The 20,767-nt window shown below is 63.8% G+C and overlaps 1 protein-coding gene across 1 annotated transcript; it reads left to right on the plus strand.

The window, feature by feature from the left end:
• The first annotated feature begins 4,347 nt into the window (after window positions 1-4,347).
• Window positions 4,348-20,236, plus strand: COL1A1 (collagen type I alpha 1 chain). The gene is given in 60 exon segments (XM_075117298.1): window positions 4,348-4,548; window positions 6,160-6,354; window positions 6,526-6,560; window positions 6,659-6,694; window positions 6,779-6,871; window positions 6,958-7,026; window positions 7,665-7,709; window positions 7,976-8,029; window positions 8,251-8,304; window positions 8,422-8,475; window positions 8,653-8,706; window positions 8,806-8,859; window positions 8,961-9,005; window positions 9,274-9,327; window positions 9,439-9,483; window positions 9,680-9,733; window positions 10,064-10,162; window positions 10,250-10,294; window positions 10,374-10,472; window positions 10,739-10,792; window positions 10,889-10,945; window positions 10,947-10,997; window positions 11,289-11,342; window positions 11,559-11,660; window positions 11,875-11,928; window positions 12,016-12,114; window positions 12,417-12,470; window positions 12,815-12,868; window positions 12,972-13,025; window positions 13,153-13,206; window positions 13,484-13,528; window positions 13,630-13,728; window positions 13,945-13,968; window positions 13,970-14,053; window positions 14,392-14,499; window positions 14,618-14,671; window positions 14,771-14,823; window positions 14,931-14,964; window positions 14,966-15,040; window positions 15,132-15,185; window positions 15,609-15,662; window positions 15,906-15,926; window positions 15,928-16,017; window positions 16,019-16,074; window positions 16,193-16,298; window positions 16,300-16,320; window positions 16,458-16,514; window positions 16,516-16,566; window positions 16,779-16,832; window positions 16,944-17,051; window positions 17,316-17,369; window positions 17,485-17,592; window positions 17,689-17,742; window positions 17,935-17,991; window positions 17,993-18,043; window positions 18,125-18,307; window positions 18,310-18,412; window positions 19,244-19,434; window positions 19,518-19,764; window positions 19,843-20,236. Coding segments are annotated over 60 exon segments (4,395 nt in total). The 5' UTR covers window positions 4,348-4,466; the 3' UTR covers window positions 19,989-20,236.
• The last annotated feature ends 531 nt before the right edge of the window (window positions 20,237-20,767 follow it).

Consider the following 20,767-nt stretch of genomic DNA (forward strand, 5'->3'; position numbering starts at 1 on the left):
AACTGAAAAGGAGAAAAAGGGGAGGGGGGAATGTAAAAAAGGGAAAAAAAAGGAAAAAAAAGGAAGAAAAAAAGAGCAAGCAGGGAAGCAAACTGGCAACGGAAAATGTTCGGCGTGGAGCTCGGCCCTCAGAGTTTCCATCCCGGCTCTGCGAGCCCAGACAGTGGGGGCCCGAGCTGGGCTGCTGCTCCCCGCCTGGGGAAACACCCCCCCCAAACCCCTGCCCCCCAAAAGCCCCACTGGCCCCTGGGGGTTGCCCCCCGCCATCCCCAGGTCCACTCTGGACTCCAGTCCTGGGATGTGGGGGTGCAGATGAGGGGATGAGGGGATGAGCCCCCCCGCAGGATGGACCCAGCCCTGGGACGTGGGGTGCAGATGAGGGGATGAGCCCCCTGGGAGGCACTCAGCCCTGGGATGTGGGGTGCGGACAGGGGAGATGAACCCCACAGGAGGGACCCAGCCCTGGGATGTGGGGTGCAGATGGGGTAATGAGGCCCCCAGGATGGAGCCAGCTCTGGTCTGTGGGGGTGCAGATGAGGGGATGAGCCCCCCTGGAGGGACCCAGCCCTGGGATGTGGGGGTGCAGATGAGGGGATGAGCCCCCCTGGAGGGACCCAGCCCTGGGATGTGGGGGTGCAGATGAGGGGATGAGCCCCCCTGGAGGGACCCAGCCCTGGGATGTGGGGGTGCAGATGAGGGGATGAGCCCCCCTGGAGGGACCCAGCCCTGGGATGTGGGGGTGCAGATGAGGGGATGAGCCCCCCTGGAGGGACCCAGCCCTGGGATGTGGGGTGCAGATGGGGGGATGAGCCCCCCCCAGGATGGACCCAGCCGTGCACTGTGGGGTGCAGACGGGGGGATGAGCCCCCTGGGAGGCACTCAGCCCTGGGAGGGGGCAAAGCCGAAATCCCAGTCCCCCAGGACCCATCCCAGGCGAAGGGACCATCGTGCTGCCGAGCACGACAAGGTGGTCACCTGCATGTCCCCTCCTCGATCTGGGGTTCCCCGTGCCACCCCCGTGGGGACATGAGCATCCTATTTTGGGACCCCCCTGGCAGCCGGTGCCCCCGCCGAGGAGCAGCGTGGCGCTGGCAGCCCGGAGGCCAATTAAGCCATTGCCCTGCCTGCTTTGAGCGGCTGGAAATAGCCGGAGGAGTCGCTGCCCGTGATTACGGGGTTTTGCCCTGCCTGCCACAATTGAGGGTGCCGAGGGCCGGACGGCCACCAGGAATAGCCGGGGCGGTGCCGGGCTGCGGGCTGCGGCCGGGCGGGGGAAACTGAGGCACCGAATCCCCACCACGTCCCCATGGGGGGATGAAAAAAGGGGGAGCGAGGTGTTTTGGGTTCGAGCGGGGTGGGGTGATGGGGAAATACCCCCAAAGGGGCTTTTTGCTGTGGGGGTGTCCCAGCCAGGTTTGGAGATGCCTTGAGAGTGGGGGGGGGGGTGTTCCAGCGGTGGGGACCTCGGTGGGGTGAAAGACCCCCAAGGGTGTCAAACCCCTCCATGGGGGTCAAACACCTGCATGTCACTGTCTCGTAGGCCACCAGCTGCCACCGCCCCCGTCCTCGCCGGGACCACCACCGTGGGCGACGCCGCTGAGCCGGGGGGACCCAGGTGTCCCCGGTGGGGAGCTATGGGACCAGGGCCGGGTGCGGGCTGGGGAGCGGGGTGGCTGGGGTGGCGGGGAGGGGGTGGCTGGTGCGGGGCCGGCTCCCGGGGCTGCCGAGTGGGGAACAGGGAAGGGGGGGGGGGGGGTGTAAGAAAAAAGGGAGTTAATCCGATCCATGTGTCTGCGCTGTCGAGGGGAGTTAACTCACACCAGATGCCGGCGTCTGCTCCAGCTCTTCTCGGCGCAGGCAAACAAACCCCAGCGCCCGCCTCCCCCCCTCAGCCCCCGGCCCCATCAGCTCTGTTTTTCAGTAGGTCCTACCCAAAGGGCATGGGGGCAGCTGGGGGGGGGGTGGGTGGGTGGCTGCCCTCCCCTGTCCTCACCCCTGTCCTCACCCCCCCCATCCATGGGGAAACCCCTGCCCTGGATGCAGTCACTGACTTTTTCGGGCATGCATCAACTTTTTAGGGTGATTACTGAGTTTTTTAGAGGTGAACGCTGAGTTTTTGGGGTGAACACTGAGTTTTTGGGGTGGCCGCCACCGTTCCCACACTGCCAGCTTCAGGTCCGGTCGGTACCAGTGAAACCAGTCCGGGGTGTGCAGGAAAGGGTCTCGGAGACCCCCAAAGGATGGGGCTGGCAGGAGGTGGCTGCAGGTGACAACCCCACTGTCCCAGTGTCCCTGAGGAGCCGGTGGGTACCACCACCCCGGGCAGGACCCAGCATCGCGGGCATCCCCCATCCCGCAACCCCACACCCGCAGAAGCCGGCCCAGGCCTAGGTTCGGCGTCTCCCGTTCTGCTTCCTAGGATCCTAATGACTTTTCCAGGCTTTTTTTTTTTTTTTTTTTTTGTAATTCTTATTATTTATTATTTTTTTAAAAATGTGGGATTTCTTCCCTTTCCCCTCCCAGCCCCCAACTCCTGCACCAAACCCTCCTGCATTCCTGGGGCGGGCGGCCGGGGACTGATGAGGTGGCATCGTCCCGTTCCCCCCCTCTTTTTTTTCCTCCCTTTCCATGCACATTAAAAAAAAAAAAAAAAAAAAAAACACAGAAAGAAAAAAACGATGACATTCTTTTCTTTTCTGTCATGCTGCAAAAATTAAAGACACATCTTCAGGCTGGAGCCCGGCCAGGGGTTTTCGAGTCGCCGAGGCATGATTGGAGGAGTCTTCGCCTGCAACGTGTCTCGGATGCATAGATACAGGGCTTGAAAGCCGGCCAGCTGCTCCCTGCGCGCGCGCGCGTGTCCCCGTGTGCACGCGTGTGTGCGTGTGCGCGCAACCCGCACAGACGACTCCTCCTGGGGTGGTGTTTTTTTTTTTTTTTTTTCTTTGCATTTAATTGCAGGCTGGAAAAAAAGACCTGGAGAGGTCACTGGTGTGAGGGTGGGTGGGTGGTTTTTTTTCTCCTTCGACGTGTCTCTTTCCCCCCCCCCCCCCCCCCCGCCCCCAGCCCCGTTATTGCATTGTTAAATTGCATTGATTTATTTTTTTCCTGGAAATAAAAATAAATAATAAAGAAGTAATTTGGTGGGAGCTCCTGCTCGGACGTGGTTTCCCTCTGCAGCAAGCCCGGTGCTCCCAGTGCTCCCAGTGCGCCGATGAGCCTGCAAGACCTCAACATGGTGGTGGTGGAGTATGTGGAGGCGCAAGAGCTGGAGCCACCTCTTTGCTCCCCCCCAGGCAAGACCCCAGCCCCATTTCCCACCCTTTTCCCTTAAAAAATAACCCCTTAAAAGAAGGGGTGACCCCCCTTGGGGTGCCACATTGCCCTGCAGGGCTCCTTCCCCGCTCCATCCCCAAGCTCCAGGCAGCCTCCCCGGCCCTGGTAAATACGTATATTTTTTTGGCGTGTAATTACACCCTCCCCAAATTGCACGGTAGATTGTGGATTATTGTCAACGAGCTTTTGCTTTTTCCAACCAACGTGGCTCCTTCAAATGTGGAAACGGCCGTGGAGGCGTGCCAGGGGGGGAGAGAGGGGAGCGGGACGGCCAGGAGGGAGAGGATTGAGGAAAAGAAAGGGGAAAGATGGAAAGAAGGGATAAAAAAAAAAAAAAGCGAGTGGTTCTTGGGGGTGTTTTTTGGGGGTGTCTGTGGGTCGGGGTCCCACGCGGGGATCCTCGCCCAAGGGATGCTGTGGGTACCTGGTGCTCACACCCTTGGCCTTGGCACCGTGCTGGGGGGTTTGGTCCCACTGCACGAGGGTCCTCGTGGGGATTGGTGGGGGGGAGCTCTGGGTGCAAGAATGGGTGGGGGGGTCACAGGTGGGAGCAGGCGTTTGCAGCGCCCCGACACCCCCACCTCAGTGCGGCACCCGGCGTCGCATGGCACCGGGGTCCCCGAAGTGCCACGTGCCACATCGCCTGTCCCCACCCCGCCCGACCACATCCAGCCCCCCAAACACCTCAGGAAGCACAACCCCCCCAAAAAAAAAAACCCCCACCCCCCCCCCCCACAAAGCCCCCAAAACTCCCATCCCACCCACCCCAGCACCCCCTTCCCATCCACCCCACAACCACCGCTCCCAGCCCTGCTTCGGGACAACACGCGTGTGCACGTCTGTGTATGCGTGTGCATGAACGGACGGGGGGGTGGGGGTGCGAGGGTTGCCCCCCAACTCGCTGGGTGCCGCTGATTGGCCGAGGGGCCGTCCAAAATTCTCCGTTTGCGATGGGTCCCACCTCTCCCCGCCGCCGCATCGTATATAAGGGGAGGCGAAGGAGTGGGCAAGGGCAGTAGGAAGTTTCTGCTGGGGTCTGGATTTGGAGCTCCAGAGTCGGATCGGCCCCGTATGACCCCAACCTAAGAACAAAAGAGACCCCAAAGAGTCTACATGTCTAATATTTAGACATGTTCAGCTTTGTGGATTCTCGGTTACTGCTGTTGATAGCAGCGACTGTACTACTCACCCGCGGGCAAGGAGAAGAAGACAGTAAGTAGCCGCTGTCGGTGACGGTGCTCGTGGCCGGCGGGACGCGGGGTGGCGGGTGGGGATGGGGTTGGGCGGCATCTTCGACGCTTGGTCCCGCTGCCGTGGGTTGGGGAAGGATAAAGGGGTGGTTGGCATCTGGAGAGGAAAATAAAAACAAACTTGGGGGAAATTACTGGGGAGCAAAAAAACAAAAAAAAAAAAAAAAAGGAGGAAAAAGTGGGTTGGGAGGGGGTTTGGGGTTGGGGGGTGAAAGGGTTTTAGGGGGGTCTGTGTCGGTGCGGAGAGTCGGGGCGCCCTGCCAAGAGTGGGGAGGGAGGGAAGGGTGGAGAGGAGCCGGTGGGGAAGGAGGGAGCTGGGGAAGAAGGGGAGGAGGAGGCAGGGAAGGGAAAGGGGGGAAAGAGCGCGGGAGAGAGCGGCGAGGGGGGAGAGGAGGGGAGGGGGGGGGGGCCCGGCCCCAGGATCTGCAAAAGCCATCAGGAAAGAATTAGAAAAGTCTCGGATGATTCATAAGGAAAATGTTTCGGCAGCCTGTAAAGTCGGGGCTGGCCAGACGGCCCCGCTCGGCCGCCCCGGGACGGGGACAGCACCCCACGGCCTCCCCGTGGGGCTGCACCGGGGCCGGGGGCACGGCTGGGGTCACGGCCCCCCCACCGCCGGGTGCCCCCCTGCGCCCCGCTGGGCTGCCTGCGCCTGCCACCTGCAGGCGTGGGGACACGGGGGGACCTGGGACGGGGCCAGGCCTGCGGTGCCCTTTACATTTTGCCCAGTTTTGTCATTTGGGAGGGGGAATTTTTTTTAGTGCTTTTTTTTTTTCCCCTTTCCATTCTGCATTTTGCATTTGACAACATGCACCCTGCGTTTTGCCTTTTGCAGTTTGCGTTCTGCATTTTGCCTTTTGCAATACGCATTTTTGCATTTCGCGTTTTACTTTTTGCGTTTCGTATTTCACATTTTGCCTTCTGTATTTTGTCGCCTTTTGCATTTTCCCTTTTGCCTTTTGCCCTTGCTGAGCGGGGGGGGTGGGGGGGGCACAGGCCGGAACAGCCCCGCGCCCCCTCCCCAGGACCCTTCCCCACCATGGGGCCAGCCCCGGGCCCTGGCGCGCCGCCCTGCCCTCCCCACGTCAGCCCCTGCCTGTCTCCAGTCTCTGGACTCTAATTCCCCAACCCCATCTGGCCTGATCCAGCCCTATCCCGCAGCCGCCTGGATCTAATTTCAGCCCAGACATTGGGGCCAACCCACCCGATCCCACCCATCCCATCCCCTTCCCATCCCCATCCCATCCCCATCGCCGTCCCCGTCCCCCGCGGGCGGCGGGGACCCCCGTGCCCACCCCCTGCCCGCCGCGGGGGTATTTGCCTTGGCCCCATCCGCCGCGGGACGCAGCAACTGGCTGGAGGTTTTTGTTTAAATTCCAGCGTATGTGGGAAGAGTTTATTGTGGTGCTTTTCCTGTGTCACCGCAATGGGCTGATGAGAAACAGATGAAGGGAGAAACGCTGCAGGAGAAGGGGGGGATGAAGGGGGGGGGAGAGAAGAGAAGGGCCGTGCGGGGGGCCGCCGCCGTGCCCCCCGCCCTCACGCTTCCCCCTGCCCTGCCCCTCTCTCCCAGTTCAAACTGGAAGCTGCATACAGGATGGGCTAACGTACAACGACAAGGATGTGTGGAAACCCGAACCCTGCCAGATCTGCGTCTGCGACAGCGGCAACATCCTCTGCGACGAGGTGATCTGCGAGGACACCTCCGACTGCCCCAATGCCGAGATCCCCTTCGGAGAGTGCTGCCCCATCTGTCCCGACACCGACGGTACCGTGTCGTCCCCTCCGTCCCCCGGGGGTCCCCAGGGAGCGGCGGGGCTGGATCCTGCCCCGGCTCAGCATCCTTCCCCTGGGTGTCGGGGCTGTGGGGTGGGTGCAGGGTTGGGTGGGGTGGTGGGTCGCACTCGGCTCCTCTGAATGCCCCTCCTTTCTCCCACAGCCTCCCCTGTCTACCCAGAAAGCGCTGGAGTAGAGGTAAGGGCTCCCTTAGCCCCCCCCCAAACCCCGCGACATCCCCCACCTGTTTTTGGAGAACCTCTTTTCTAACCACCTGTCTTGCCTCTCCCCAACAGGGTCCTAAGGGAGACACCGGCCCCAAAGGAGACAGGGTGGGTATCGCCCCCGCAGAGCTCCCTCCCCTCCACCGGGACCCCCATCCTGCTGGAGCTCACTCTCCTCTTCTCTCTCCCCAGGGACTCCCCGGCCCCCCTGGCAGAGATGGCATCCCTGGACAGCCTGGCCTCCCGGGACCCCCAGGCCCTCCAGGTCCTCCAGGCCTCGGCGGAGTGAGTATGGGGGGGTCCTCAGCGGTGCAGACCCCTGTGGGGGTGTCTGCGCCCCGCTTACCCCCTGCCCTCCCTCCTGCCTGCAGAACTTCGCTCCTCAAATGTCTTATGGCTACGACGAGAAAGCTGGCGGCATGGCTGTGCCTGGCCCCATGGTGAGCAGCGGGGTGGCAGGGGTCCCCGTGGGGGGGGACACACGCAGGGGGGACGCAGGGGGGAGGTGTGAAGCTGGGAGCAATTCCAGTGCCGGTGGTTCTGAGGATGCTGTGGAGCGGTAAGAGGTGGGAGGGATGGGGAGGGATGTTGGTGCTGGAGGTGATGGGGACAGGGATGAGGTGGCCATGGGGACAGGGGTGGGGTGGCCACGGGGACAGGGGTGGTGTGGTGATGGGGACAGGGGTGGTGTGGTAATGGGGACAGGGGTGTGGTGGCCATGGGGACAGGGATGGGGTGACAATGGGGACAGGGATGGGGTGACAATGGGGCAGGGAATGGTTGGTGATGGGGACAGGGGTGGGGTGATGATGGGGACAGCAATAGGGTGGCAATGGGGACAGGGATGGGGTGACAGTGGGGACAGGGAATGGTTGGTGTTGGGGACAGGGATGGGATGGTGATGGGGTGGCAACGGTGTATCAGTGTGGACAAAGGTGAGGTGGTGATGGGGACAGCAGTGGGATGATGGTGGGGTGGCGATGGGCTGTCACCACAGCAATGGAGTGGTGATGGAGACAAGGATGGGGACAGGGTGACATGGCAGCCACTCCTCACCACTTCCCATTCTCCTTCTCAGGGTCCAGCTGGTCCCCGCGGTCTCCCCGGCCCTCCCGGTGCTCCTGTGAGTATCTCACCCTCCCGTCTCGTTCTGGGGACAAGGCCCCTCCGGGTGGCGGGAGGCCGGGTGGGACGGGACGGCGCGAGGGTAGGGTGGGGCATCCCACCCCTCCCACTGCGTATGGGAACACGTGGGGACGTGTGTCCTCATGCTGCCATACGGGGGGGGAGGACGACAGACCGCCATTGCCATCGGGGTCTTCAGGCCCAATCTTCTAATTTTCTAACCCTTTTTTTCCTTTTTTTCCCTTTTTTCCCACTAACCCGCAGGGTCCTCAAGGTTTCCAAGGTCCCCCTGGTGAACCTGGAGAGCCTGGCGCTTCTGTGAGTCCTGTCACCTCCTCCTCCAGCCTGATGTCCCACGGGGATGGGGATGAGGCCGCCTGTTCCCGGCCACGGCCACGCTGTCCCTGCTCCGGGGCATCTCAGCTGGGATCCGTGGGAACGGGGCTGCCAGAGGCTGGCACTGCCCAGCCCGGGTGTCAGGGTGACAGGGCGCAGCCGTCACCCACAGCATCCTCATCCCTGCCCTGCATCTCTCCTAGGGTCCCATGGGTCCCCGTGGTCCCGCCGGCCCCCCTGGCAAGAACGGAGATGATGTAAGTGGCCTCTGGATGGGGTCTCCCCTCGCTCTTTGGGGCCTGGTGGCCCCCCCGAGGTGAGCAGGAGCCGCCTGGATTGGGGACGTGCCACCAACCTGGTGTCCTTCTCCTTAGGGTGAAGCTGGAAAGCCCGGCCGTCCCGGAGAGCGCGGTCCCCCCGGCCCCCAGGTGAGATGCTCCCCACTGGGATGCCCTCGCCAGGGGACACCCCCTCCATGTCCTGCCTGGTAGCATAGCAAGGACGTGACACCAGCTGCCTCGCCCCCTCTGGGGACAGGGGTAAGGGGGTGTGGGAACACCCCCCACCCCAAAGCATCTCCATCACCACCTCCCCTTTTCTCCTAGGGTGCACGTGGTCTCCCAGGAACCGCCGGTCTGCCAGGCATGAAGGGTCACAGAGTGAGTCCCTCCTCCCCTGCTTGCAAGATTTAGGGGAAGGGGGACCTCATCAGGGGGTCCCCTCCTGACTCCCCCCCTCTTCTCTCTCCTGCTCCCCAGGGCTTCAGTGGTCTGGATGGTGCCAAGGGTGAGCCCGGTCCCGCTGGTCCCAAGGTGAGGAGTGGTGGCAGTGGCACCCCTGCCCTCCTGGTAAAGTCATCGCTGCTCCCTCCCTCCCTCTGGAGCAGGTCCCTCAATCTCGTCCTTTCTCCTAGGGTGAGCCTGGCAGCCCCGGGGAGAACGGTGCTCCTGGGCAGATGGTGAGTGCTGGAGTCCCCAGGGACCATGGGGGGAGGATCTGGCCTCGGCCAGCAAGAGGGGATAGGGATGGGGGGGCAAGACGTGATGGGGAAACAGCTCGTCCTTGGCGATGCTTCCCCAGGGAATGGGGCGAAGAGGGCATTTAACCCCCTGAAAACATCGCTTTAGGCAGGAATGGGGGAATGGGGGGGCACAAGGATGGGAGGAGTCCCCAAAAGCGAAAAGTGGCTCTTTTGCTGACAAAAACACGTCCCCTTCCCTCCCCAGGGTCCTCGTGGTCTTCCCGGCGAGAGAGGCCGTCCCGGTCCATCTGGCCCTGCTGTGAGTATCTGGTTTGGGCAGAGCTGAGCATCCCCTGCCCCGGGGCGTGGGGGGGGCTGGGGGCCACCTCTCCTGCCGGTGGGCATCACTAACGTGCCTCCTCTCCTGCAGGGTGCTCGTGGTAACGACGGTGCTCCCGGTGCTGCTGGTCCTCCCGTAAGTAACCCCCAAACCTGCTCTGCAGCCAGTACCCGGCATCAGCTGTGGTTTCTCTGGAGGGAGATCCCCTCCGGCTCCACCGCGGCCAGGAAATCCTGGCTGGGGGCCAGAGCTCTGCTGCCCGGAAAACCCCTCAGCACCAGATGTGCAAGGTGTGTTCCCTCCTCCGACACGTGCCCCCTCTCCTCTCTAGGGTCCAACCGGCCCTGCTGGTCCCCCCGGCTTCCCCGGTGCTGCTGGTGCTAAGGTAGGACCTGCCTGACCATCTGCTCCCAGGTGGCATCTCCTGGGTGGGGAAAAACTGCTGGAAACTGGGAGCTGGTGGGTGGGAGAAGGATTGAGCATCGAATGGGTTCCCCACGTGGCCCAGAAATGAGAAAAGATGAAGTGCTGCCGCCTCGCTGCTGTCTGGGACAGTGGGGCAGACAGCGACGTCCCCAGCCAAGTCCCATGGGCATCTCTCCTGGCTTTGCCTCCATGGGAAAGGAGCTGCAGACAGAAGGGGAAATCAGCCATGTCAGTGGTTTCAGGGCAGCCCTCGCATTCACGGCTCTTCTGCCCTCCTCTTCCTCCCCAGGGTGAAACTGGTCCCCAGGGTGCTCGTGGCAGCGAAGGTCCCCAAGGGGCCCGTGGTGAGCCTGGTCCCCCCGGCCCTGCTGGCGCTGCTGGTCCTGCTGTAAGTGGCATCTGACAGCTCCTTGCCTTTCGGCCTCACGTCCTGCCAGCCCTGGCATAACCCTCCTCCTCCTCTTTCTCTCTGCAGGGCAACCCCGGTGCTGATGGTCAACCCGGTGCCAAGGGCGCAACTGTGAGTGTCCTTCACCCCCCACCTGGCTCTGGGATGAGGGTCCACGCTGCTCCCTCACCTCCTCATCTGCCTCTTCTAGGGTGCTCCTGGCATTGCTGGCGCTCCCGGCTTCCCCGGTGCCCGTGGTCCCTCCGGACCCCAGGGTCCCAGTGGTGCCCCCGGTCCCAAGGGTAACAGCGTGAGTATCCCTGGACACCCCCATCTGCCTCCTCCCGGGGTCGGATCCCTCCTGCTCCTCCAGCAAGCTGCTGTCCCACCTGGAGATGCCTCCTCTGGCAACCCCTGTCTCCTCCAGCCCTGCAAGTGCAGGATGGTGCTGGGGGGGGACAGATGCTGGGCATCCTGCCTCCTGCTGAGGAACCAGGCAGGGTGCAGCTCAGGGCTCCCTTTGCTCATCAGTCTGGTGTTAAATATCTTTTCCCTCTTCCCTCCTTCCACCGCCAGGGTGAACCCGGTGCTCCAGGCAGCAAGGGAGACACTGGTGCCAAAGGCGAACCTGTAAGTGACCCCCCCCACATCTCCTCGGGGGCTTGGTCCCTCCTGGATCCCACACACCTGTGTGCGGGTGCTCATCCCTCTGCCTCCTTTCCCCAGGGTCCTGCTGGTGTCCAAGGTCCCCCCGGCCCAGCTGGCGAGGAAGGCAAGAGAGGAAGCCCGTGGTGAGCCCGGCCCTGCTGGGCTTCCTGGCCCTGCTGGCGAACGTGTGAGTAGGAGCAGTCCCTGTCCCACCCCTGCCAGGTCCCCGTCCCCATCCCTGTCCTCCTCCCATCTCCCGACGTCCAGCGGCTGAGCCTCGTGGGTGCTCAGGGACAGGCACCCACCGTGGTGACACCCCCAGCCCCTTCCAGTGCGCCACTGAGGTCTCCAGTGGCTCACCTCAGAAGGGACACCACTGGTGGCCAGGTGCCACCTTTGACACATCCCTTCCCTGCACCCCTAATCTCCCCGAGGTCACCCCATGTCACCGCACTGACCCCTCTCCTGTCCTTCGCAGGGTGCTCCCGGCAGCCGCGGTTTCCCTGGCGCTGATGGCATCGCCGGTCCCAAGGTAGGTGCCCAGGTCTCCCTCCTGCCTGTCTGGGCGAGAAAGCCGTGTCCTCAGCGGGGGCGGTGGGGACACCGGGCATTTGTCACCTGTCCCCACATGGTGGCGAAGCCGGCTCTGCGTCACTGCCACCTCCGGTGACACGGCTCTTGTCCCCATCTCCGGGTGATGTCCTGCAGCTGGGTTAAACCGTCTGTCCCCTCTCCCACCCCTCCCCAGGGTCCCCCCGGCGAGCGTGGCTCCCCCGGCCCTGCTGGCCCCAAAGGATCTCCTGGTGAAGCTGGACGCCCCGGGGAACCCGGCCTCCCCGGTGCAAGGTGAGCGCGAGGGGGTGGTGGGCACGGCGGCAGGGGGGTTGCGAGGAACAGCGAGCGCCGTCGGCAACCGCCACCGCGCTGGTGGCCCCCGCTCCAGGGACGGGCGCCGGCTGCCGCACTCTCCATGCCGGTGGAGAAGCCGCTTGCCAGGCCGCTCACGTTCCCTGGAGCATCTCTCGGAGCCGTGAGCCACTAACCCACCTCGTGCTCCCTTGCAGGGTCTGACTGGAAGCCCCGGGAGCCCCGGTCCCGACGGCAAGACTGGCCCCCCCGTAAGTTGTACCCACCGATGCCCCGCTCCTGCCTCGGCTCGCCATGGGCTCTGCTAACGTGGTGCTCACTCCCCCTCCCCATAATAGGGTCCCGCTGGTCAAGACGGCCGCCCCGGCCCCCCCGGCCCCCCTGGTGCCAGAGGTCAAGCTGGCGTGATGGGTTTCCCTGGTCCTAAAGGTGCTGCGGTGAGTGTGAACAAGCGCTGCATCCCCCAGGGCAGAGGGGGGTGCTGGGGATGATGCTGCCGGAGGGATGCAGGGATCCCAGTCCGTGAAGGATTCCTGCCTGCTGGCCTCTGCCACCACCCAGGACGGTGGCTGTGGGTGGGCACGTGGCTCCTGCGAAGCAGGCACCCGAGGGGGGGGTGGCTCAGGGGACGTGACCCCCCCCCGGGGAAGGCTGCGCTGGTGCCTGTCTGCGCCTGCAGGCTCTTGCCTGCCGGTGTTGTGGTCCCATCAGGGGTCTCATCCTGTTCTCTTGCCTTCAGGGTGAGCCTGGCAAACCTGGCGAGAGAGGTGCTCCCGGTCCCCCCGGCGCTGTCGTAAGTATTCGCCGGAGCCCAGCCAGCCCGGTGGGGGGTTGGCAGGGAGCTTCTCACCGGCGTGGGGCTGGGACGGCCAAGATGGGGCCAGGGAAGGCTCCAAGGATGGGATGGCAGCGGGTAGAGGTGGCTGGGATTCCAGCCCGGCGGCTGCCAGTGGCTTTGGAGAAGGGACAGCAGGGAGGTGACGTGGCCACGGGCAGCTCGCCGCGGCTTCTGTTCTTCGAAGGATGCTACGGCCACATCCAGCCCCACAATTCAGGGAGGGCGCAGAGTCCCACAGGGAATCACTGGGCTGCAGATCCAGGCTGTGCCCTGAGCGCTCTCTTCTCTCTCTTCCAAAGGGTCCTGCTGGCAAAGACGGTGAAGCTGGTGCCCAAGGTCCTCCCGGCCCTACTGTGAGTGTCAACAAGCCTTTGGCCACCTATGGCTGCGCTCAGCCACTGGAGAAGGGGTTTGGGAGCCGACTGCCCCCCCTCATGCTTGTCCCTTCTCCCCCAGGGTCCCGCTGGAGAAAGAGGTGAACAAGGTCCTGCTGGTGCTCCTGGCTTCCAGGTGAGGGAAGTCCCCTTCCCTTGAGAGGGGACAAACCATCCAGGGTCGGGGTGACGTTGCCCCTTTCTTCGTCCGCTTTGGTCACCCACCTCCGTGGTGTCTCATCGCTCCTCTTCTTCCTCCCCAGGGTCTGCCGGGCCCCGCTGGCCCCCCCGGTGAGGCTGGCAAGCCCGGTGAGCAGGTGAGTGTGGGCGAGCATGGCCACAGTGTGACTGTCCCTGTCCCCTCCCCATTGCCCCCCTCCCAGCCAGGTCTGGGGGCTGCCCCCCAGCACACCCCGAGGTGCTCCACATAGCCTCTCCACTGGGAGCAGCGGGGACCCCAGCCCTGCCCCATCCCCCTAGGACTGTGGGACCCCCTCCCTCTCCGCCCCTGAGGGGCATCCCGGGGACCCCCCAGCCTGTCCCCAGGGCCACCCCTTCCCGCGCTGACTCTGCACCCTCTGCCTCCCCTCCCAGGGTGTCCCCGGAGATGTCGGTGCTCCCGGTCCCGCCGGTGCCAGGGTGAGTTGAACCCCACTCCCTCCCCAGCCAGCTTTTGGCACCCTTGCTGTGCCCACCGCCCCCCTGACGGCTGCGGCCCCTCTCCTGCCTCCCCCCTCCAGGGCGAGAGAGGTTTCCCAGGTGAACGCGGCGTCCAAGGCCCCCCTGGTCCCCAAGGTCCTCGTGGTGCTAACGGTGCTCCCGGTAACGATGGTGCTAAGGTAGGTGCGAGGTCTCGGTGCCACCGTGCCGGGCTGGGACTGTTCGGGTGATGGGTGACCGTCCCCAGCTGGTGGTTCTTGGGGTGCAGATGTAAAGGGAGGGGGGGTGGGTTTGGCTTCACCCTCTTTTGCTGGGGCTGAAGCTGGGGAGGAATTTGCTGTGCCGAGGAAGTGCCGTGTTCTCACTAACACCCACCTTCTGTCTCTCTTGCCCAGGGTGATGCTGGTGCTCCCGGTGCCCCCCGGTGGCCAAGGGCCCCCCGGTCTGCAGGGTATGCCCGGAGAGCGTGGTGCTGCCGGCCTGCCAGGCGCCAAGGGTGACAGAGTACGTGTCCCCCAAAATCCTGATGTGCCCCCTTGGTCCTCTGCTCCCGCTGTCCCTGTCCCCCCTCCGTCATCCTCTCGGGGCTGGATGGACTCCCCTAAGCCAAGACTGGAGGACAGCAGCCCCCTGGGGAGGGGATGCTCGGTGCCGACCTCTGTCCCCATCGAGCGTGGCCCTTAGGGACAGGCCCTTGCTGCCAGCTGGGCGCTGAGCCCAGCTCTTCCCCCAGAGCCTGGGAGGAGGATGAGGATAGTCCCTGAATGAAGAACCAGGGGAGCCTCCGTGCTGCTGTGCAAAGGGAGCTCCCCAGGTAACCCGCCATCATCTTCCTCTCCCAGGGCGACCCAGGTCCCAAAGGTGCTGACGGCGCTCCTGGCAAAGACGGTCTCCGAGGTCTGACCGGCCCCATCGGCCCCCCCGGCCCTGCTGGTGCTCCCGGTGACAAGGTAGGGCCATCCCCCCCCACCAGACACTGCACCGGGGACAGATGTGTCCTGGTACCCAGCGCCACCTCCTTGCCACAGCATTGACCTCTTTTTCTTTTTTTTTCCTCCCCTTTTCCAGGGTGAAGCTGGTCCCCCCGGTCCTGCTGGTCCCACTGGTGCCCGTGGTGCTCCTGTAAGTGTCCCCCATCCTGGCTGTTGGGTGGCCATCCTTTGGTGGCCATGGGTGGCTGTCCCATGCCTGGGGTGACACCATCCTCGCCTTCTCTCCTAGGGCGACCGTGGCGAGCCCGGCCCTCCCGGTCCTGCTGGATTTGCTGGCCCCCCCCGTAAGTACAATGGCCTTGCTCCTCCTTGCCCAGGGGCCTGATCCTGCCCCGCTGGGGGTGACACTGTGCCCCCCTCCCCGGCTCACCCCTCTCCGCTCTCCTGCAGGGTGCTGATGGCCAGCCTGGTGCTAAAGGTGAAAACTGGTGATGCTGGAGCCAAGGGTGATGCCGGTCCCCCCGGCCCTGCCGGCCCCACTGGTGCTCCTGGCCCCGCCGTAAGTTGCACTCCCCCCCACTCCACACCCACTCGGGGTCCAGCCTTACACTGTAGCTCACCCCCCTCCTCCTCCTCTTCCTCCTCCACAGGGTGCTGTTGGTGCTCCTGGTCCCAAAGGTGCTCGTGGTAGCGCTGGACCCCCTGTAAGTACCAGTCTTATGGTGGTGGGAGGGTTTGGTGCCCCCAGGAGACCCCCCCCAGGCATAAACACCCCCGAGGTGACTTACCTATGTTTTGCTCTGCCCCCCCCCCCCAACGCTGTGGGGCAGAGGGGAGCTGGGGCTTTTCCAGCCCTGCACCCCTAAAACCGTCTGGGGGGGATGGCGTCCACCCGGGGTGGCTTCATCCCATGGTGGGGTTGGAGCAGAAGGGAAAAGGGGGGGATGTTGTCTTTATCCCCCCCCCCAAATAAGCCCTATCCCCCCCTGGATGGATGCTTTCCTCCTGGCCACCGGCCCCAGGGCTCCCTGCAGTGGCCACCAGCCAGGGGACAGTCCCCCTGGACCCGCTCCACGGCAGGAGCCATGTCACCGGCCCCTGGTGACTCCAGCTTTTCTCCCTTCCAGGGTGCTACTGGTTTCCCTGGTGCTGCTGGAAGAGTTGGTCCCCCCGGCCCCTCTGTGAGTACCCCTGGCCCCGGTGGGGCAAGAGGTGGGGGGCTGGAAGTGGGGGACGGGAGGGTGCTGGACGGTGGCTGTTGGTGATGGGGGGACACGGGATGGGAGGTGCTGGGCACCCGTCCAGGCGGCTCCACGTGGCCGCCCTGTCCCAGTTGGCACTGGGACACACCTGGCCACCCTTCAGCTGGCAGCTGGGGGGGTCCTGGGCCTCTGCCTGATGGCATCGCCTCCCCCCCCGCCCAGGGAAACATCGGTCTCCCCGGCCCCCCCCGGCCCCAGCGGGAAGGAAGGTGGCAAAGGACCCCGTGGTGAAACCGGCCCCGCTGGCCGCCCCGGTGAGCCTGGCCCTGCTGGCCCCTCCTGGCCCCCCCGGTGAGAAGGGCTCTCCTGGTGCTGACGGCCCCCATCGTAAGTCACCCCCCCGACTCGGACGCCCTCCGCAGAGCCAGGGATGCCAGGATGCCGTCTGGCATCCCTCAGCCACCCCCCTCCGCGGGGAGGGTGGCCCCCGCCACTGCCACCACCCTGAGGTGCCGTGTGTCCCCGCAGGGCGCTCCTGGCACCCCCGGACCCCAAGGTATCGCTGGACAGCGTGGTGTCGTCGGTCTCCCCGGACAGAGAGGCGAGAGAGGCTTCCCCTGGGCTGCCCGGCCCCTCTGTGGAGTATCCAGCGGGGGTGAAACGATGCTGGGACCCCCCAGGGTTGGACTCACCTGTGCAGCCCCCCCCGGCTGCGGCCCTAGAGGGGAGGATGCTCACCACTGTCTGATGTCCCCTGTCCTCTCTCCTCCACAGGGTGAACCCGGCAAGCAAGGTCCCTCTGGTTCCCCTGGCGAGCGCGGTCCTCCCGGCCCCAATGGGCCCCCCTGGCCTGGCTGGACCCCCTGGTGAAGCTGGACGTGAGGTAAGCGGCCGTGGGCAACCGTCGGTGTTGGGGGGTACAGACCCCCTCATCTCGGCATTCGGTTTGCTGAGGACTCGCCAACTCGTGGCACTCATGGATGCTGCCGTAGTCGGTGTGCGGTGCAGCCTGCGGGGGGCTGAGCGGAGGCGGCGATATCCAGGCCCTCGTTAGCCCCCGCCTGCCCTAACGAGGGGGTCTTTGCTCCTCTGTAGGGTGCTCCCGGTGCTGAAGGTGCCCCTGGTCGCGATGGTGCTGCTGGTCCCAAGGTGAGTGGGCTGGTGTGAAGGGGCTGCGGGAGGGGACGATGGGGCTGTGCTGGCCCACACTGACCTGACTTCTCCTCTTCCTCCTCCTCTTCCTTCTCCTCCTCCTCACAGGGTGACCGTGGTGAGACTGGCCCTGCCGGCCCCCCTGGCGCTCCTGGTGCCCCCGGTGCCCCTGGCCCCGTCGGTCCTGCTGGCAAGCACGGAGATCGCGGTGAGACCGTAAGTGATGCTCTGCCCAGCGCCCCCCCTTGCACCCCTCCCCATCCCAGGGGTCACCCCGGACTCGACCCAGTTACGGACCAAGGCCTGATCCCGCAAACCCGCAGCGGGTCAGGGTCCAGCACCAGGCTCAGCTCTTGCCGCTGGAGGAGCTTCTCCGGGAAGCCGGGTGTCCCATCGCCCTGCTTGGGGTGATGGTGTCCTGAGCCGGGGAAAGCAGAAGCTAGAGGATGCTCTAACCTGTCCCCTTCCCTCCTGTCCCAGGGTCCCCAAGGTCCCGCCGGCCCCCCTGGTCCTGCTGGTGCTCGCGGTCCTGCTGTAAGTTGATGTTCTCCTCCATATTCCTTGGAGCTTCTGCGTCCCTGTGGGCACGGGGGCAGTGGCTGGCCCGGACCCTGCTCAACCCCTCTTCTTCCTCCTCCTCCTCCTCCAGGGTCCACAAGGTCCCCGTGGTGACAAAGGTGAAGCTGGTGAACAGGGTGACAGAGGCATGAAGGGTCACAGAGGCTTCTCCGGTCTCCAGGGCCCACCTGGTCCTCCTGTAAGTCCCATGGGGTGACAGTGGCCCCGGTACTGCCCCACGTCCTGGAAGCAGAGTGAGATGCTGACGGGACCTCTTGTTTCTTGCTTTGCACAGGGCTCTCCTGGTGAACAAGGTCCTTCTGGTGCTTCTGGTCCCGCCGGTCCAAGAGTAAGTCCTTGGCTGAGCCATGACCTCCAGCCAGGGCTGGAGCATCCCGTGGAGAGCAGGGGGGAGCGGGTCTCCGCAGCAGGGCTGTGTCCTGCTGTCATCGGGTTTCTCGTGGGGGACATGGGTTGGGACCGGAGGGGACGACTCCGCCTTGGTGGGATGGCCACACTCACCCCCTTTCCTCTCCCACAGGGTCCTCCTGGCTCCGCTGGTGCTGCTGGCAAAGATGGTCTCAACGGGCTGCCCGGCCCCCATCGGCCCCCCTGGCCCCCGCGGTCGCACCGGCGATGTCGGCCCAGTTGTACGTATCAGCCCCTCTGCCGCTGCCTGCCCAGAGCCGGCCTGCCTTTGTCTTCTGCTCACCATCTTCCTCCTCCCACAGGGTCCCCCCCGGCCCACCTGGCCCCCCTGGTCCTTCCCCGGCCCCCCCAGCGGCGGCTTCGACTTCAGCTTCCTGCCCCAGCCACCCCAGGAGAAGGCCCATGACGGTGGGCGCTACTACCGAGCTGACGACGCCAACGTGATGCGCGACCGGGACCTGGAGGTTGACACCACCCTCAAGAGCGCCTGAGCCAACAGATCGAGAACATCCGCAGCCCCGAAGGCACCCGCAAAAACCCTGCCCGTACCTGCCGTGACCTGAAGATGTGCCACGGCGACTGGAAGAGCGGTCAGTGTCCCCACCAGTCCCCACGTCCCTCTGGGATACTGTCACCTCCATCCCCCTGTCCCCTCTACCTGCTCCTCACCTCCATCCTTCCTCCATCCCCCGTGGTTGATGCTCACCTTCATTCCTCCATCCTGTCTATCATGGCTGCTCTCACCTCCATCCTTTACCTCTTGTGGCTGCTCTTCACCTCCACCCTCCATTTCTCAGAGCTGCTCCTCACCTCCTTCCTCTGGTCCCCATGGCTGTTGCTCAACTCCATGCTCCACCCCCTGATCCCTCCTACCAGCTCCTCACCTTCCTCCTCCATCTCTCATGGCTGCTCCTCACCTCCACCGTCCATCCCTTCATCCTCCATCTCTCACAGCTACCCTTCACCTGCCCCTCCATCCTCTGTCCCTCCCACCTTCTCGTCACCTCCATCCTACCTCCCCTCACCTCCGTCCCACCTCCCCTCACCTCTGTCCCACCTCCCCTCACCTCCATCCCACCTTCCCCTCACCTCCGTCCCACCTCCCCTCACCTCCGTCCCACCTCCCCTCACCTCTGTCCCACCTCCCCTCACCTCCATCCCACCTTCCCCTCACCTCTGTCCCACCTCCCCTTACCTCCATCCCACCTTCCCCTCACCTCCGTCCCACCTCCCCTCACCTCCATCCCACCTTCCCCTCACCTCCGTCCCACCTCCCCTCACCTCCGTCCCACCTCCCCTCACCTCCGTCCCACCTTCCCCTCACCTCCAACCCTCATGGCTGCTCTTCACCTCCATCCTCTACCTATTGTGGCCACCTGCCCCCCTTCCCGCTCTCTGACCCCCCTCCCTCTGCCCTGCAGGTGAATACTGGATCGACCCCAACCAAGGCTGCAACCTGGATGCCATCAAGGTCTACTGTAACATGGAGACAGGCGAGACGTGCGTCTACCCAACCCAGGCCACCATCGCCCAGAAGAACTGGTACCTCAGCAAGAACCCCAAGGAGAAGAAGCACGTCTGGTTCGGCGAGACGATGAGCGATGGATTCCAGGTGAGCAGGGGGACGGTGGGGGGCAGGGACACAACTGGGATGGACAACCAGCTCTGCGGTGCCTAACGCCTCTTCTCCGGCAGTTCGAGTACGGTGGTGAGGGCTCCAACCCAGCCGACGTCGCCATCCAGTTGACCTTCCTCCGCCTGATGTCCACCGAGGCCGCCCAGAACATCACCTACCACTGCAAGAACAGCGTCGCCTACATGGACCAGGACACCGGCAACCTGAAGAAGGCCCTTCTCCTCCAAGGTGCCAACGAGATCGAGATCAGGGCCGAAGGCAACAGCCGCTTCACCTACGGCGTCACCGAGGACGGCTGCACGGTGAGTGGGCCGGGGGATGGTCTCGGCGGTGGTGGTGGGGGCGTTGTGTGGGGACGGGGCTGATCCTGACCTCCCCGCAGAGTCACACCCGGCGCTTGGGGCAAGACAGTCATCGAGTACAAGACGACAAAGACCTCTCGCCTGCCCATCATCGATTTGGCTCCTATGGACGTTGGCGCTCCAGACCAGGAATTCGGCATCGACATCGGCCCCGTCTGCTTCTTGTAAACCGGACGCCCCACGCGTAACAGGAGAGAGTAATAATAATAATAATAATAATAAAAAAAAAAAAAACAGCCAAAAAAAAAGGAGAAAATTTCACATGGACTTGAATTTGTGTCGGTTTCTATCCAGCGTCTCTAAAACTATTTGCGTTTCCGTAAAAGAAAAACCTAAAAAAAAACCACCCCCAAAAAAAGCATTAAACCAAAAAAAAAATAAAAAAAATAAAAAAATAAATGACTTTTCAAACCAAATCACCAGGAAGTGGGTTCGCTTGCTTGCCCTCCTCTCCTCCTCCTCGGGGTCAGGCACTCCTCAGCCCCGAAGACGGCGGCAGGGGCTCGGCTCACCGAACGCACCGCCGCGCCGAGCCCCCCCCGCGGTGCCGAGCCCCCCCAGCCCGGAGCGCCGGGACCGGCCGAGCCCCCCTCCAGCCGACCTCCCCCCGCTGGCCTCTTCGCTTCTTGCATCTCATTAGTATATTAAATTTTCTTTGCTGCAAGGAAGATCTTTAACTCTCGGTTATAATCTGCTTTTTGCTGTTGTTGTTTTCCCCTCTCTCTCCCTCTCCACCCCCCCCCCCCCCCCTTCCCCTTGTGTTTGGTTTCTTTTTGTTCTTTTCTTCTTATTTTATTTTTATTCAGGCAGCAAAATCCATTCAATCCAAGCACATCAGGGGAGCGGCCGCTGCCCCCGCCGCCGAGCAGACCCGACCCTTCGCTGCATACTCTCCTTTTCTGGAAGGCTACCTCACCGCTGTGCTTTGGGGTTTTGTTTTCTTGTGG

The sequence above is a fragment of the Phalacrocorax aristotelis genome, chromosome 23 (genome assembly GCF_949628215.1).
Source record: "Phalacrocorax aristotelis chromosome 23, bGulAri2.1, whole genome shotgun sequence".
Taxonomy (NCBI): Eukaryota; Metazoa; Chordata; class Aves; order Suliformes; family Phalacrocoracidae; genus Phalacrocorax; species Phalacrocorax aristotelis.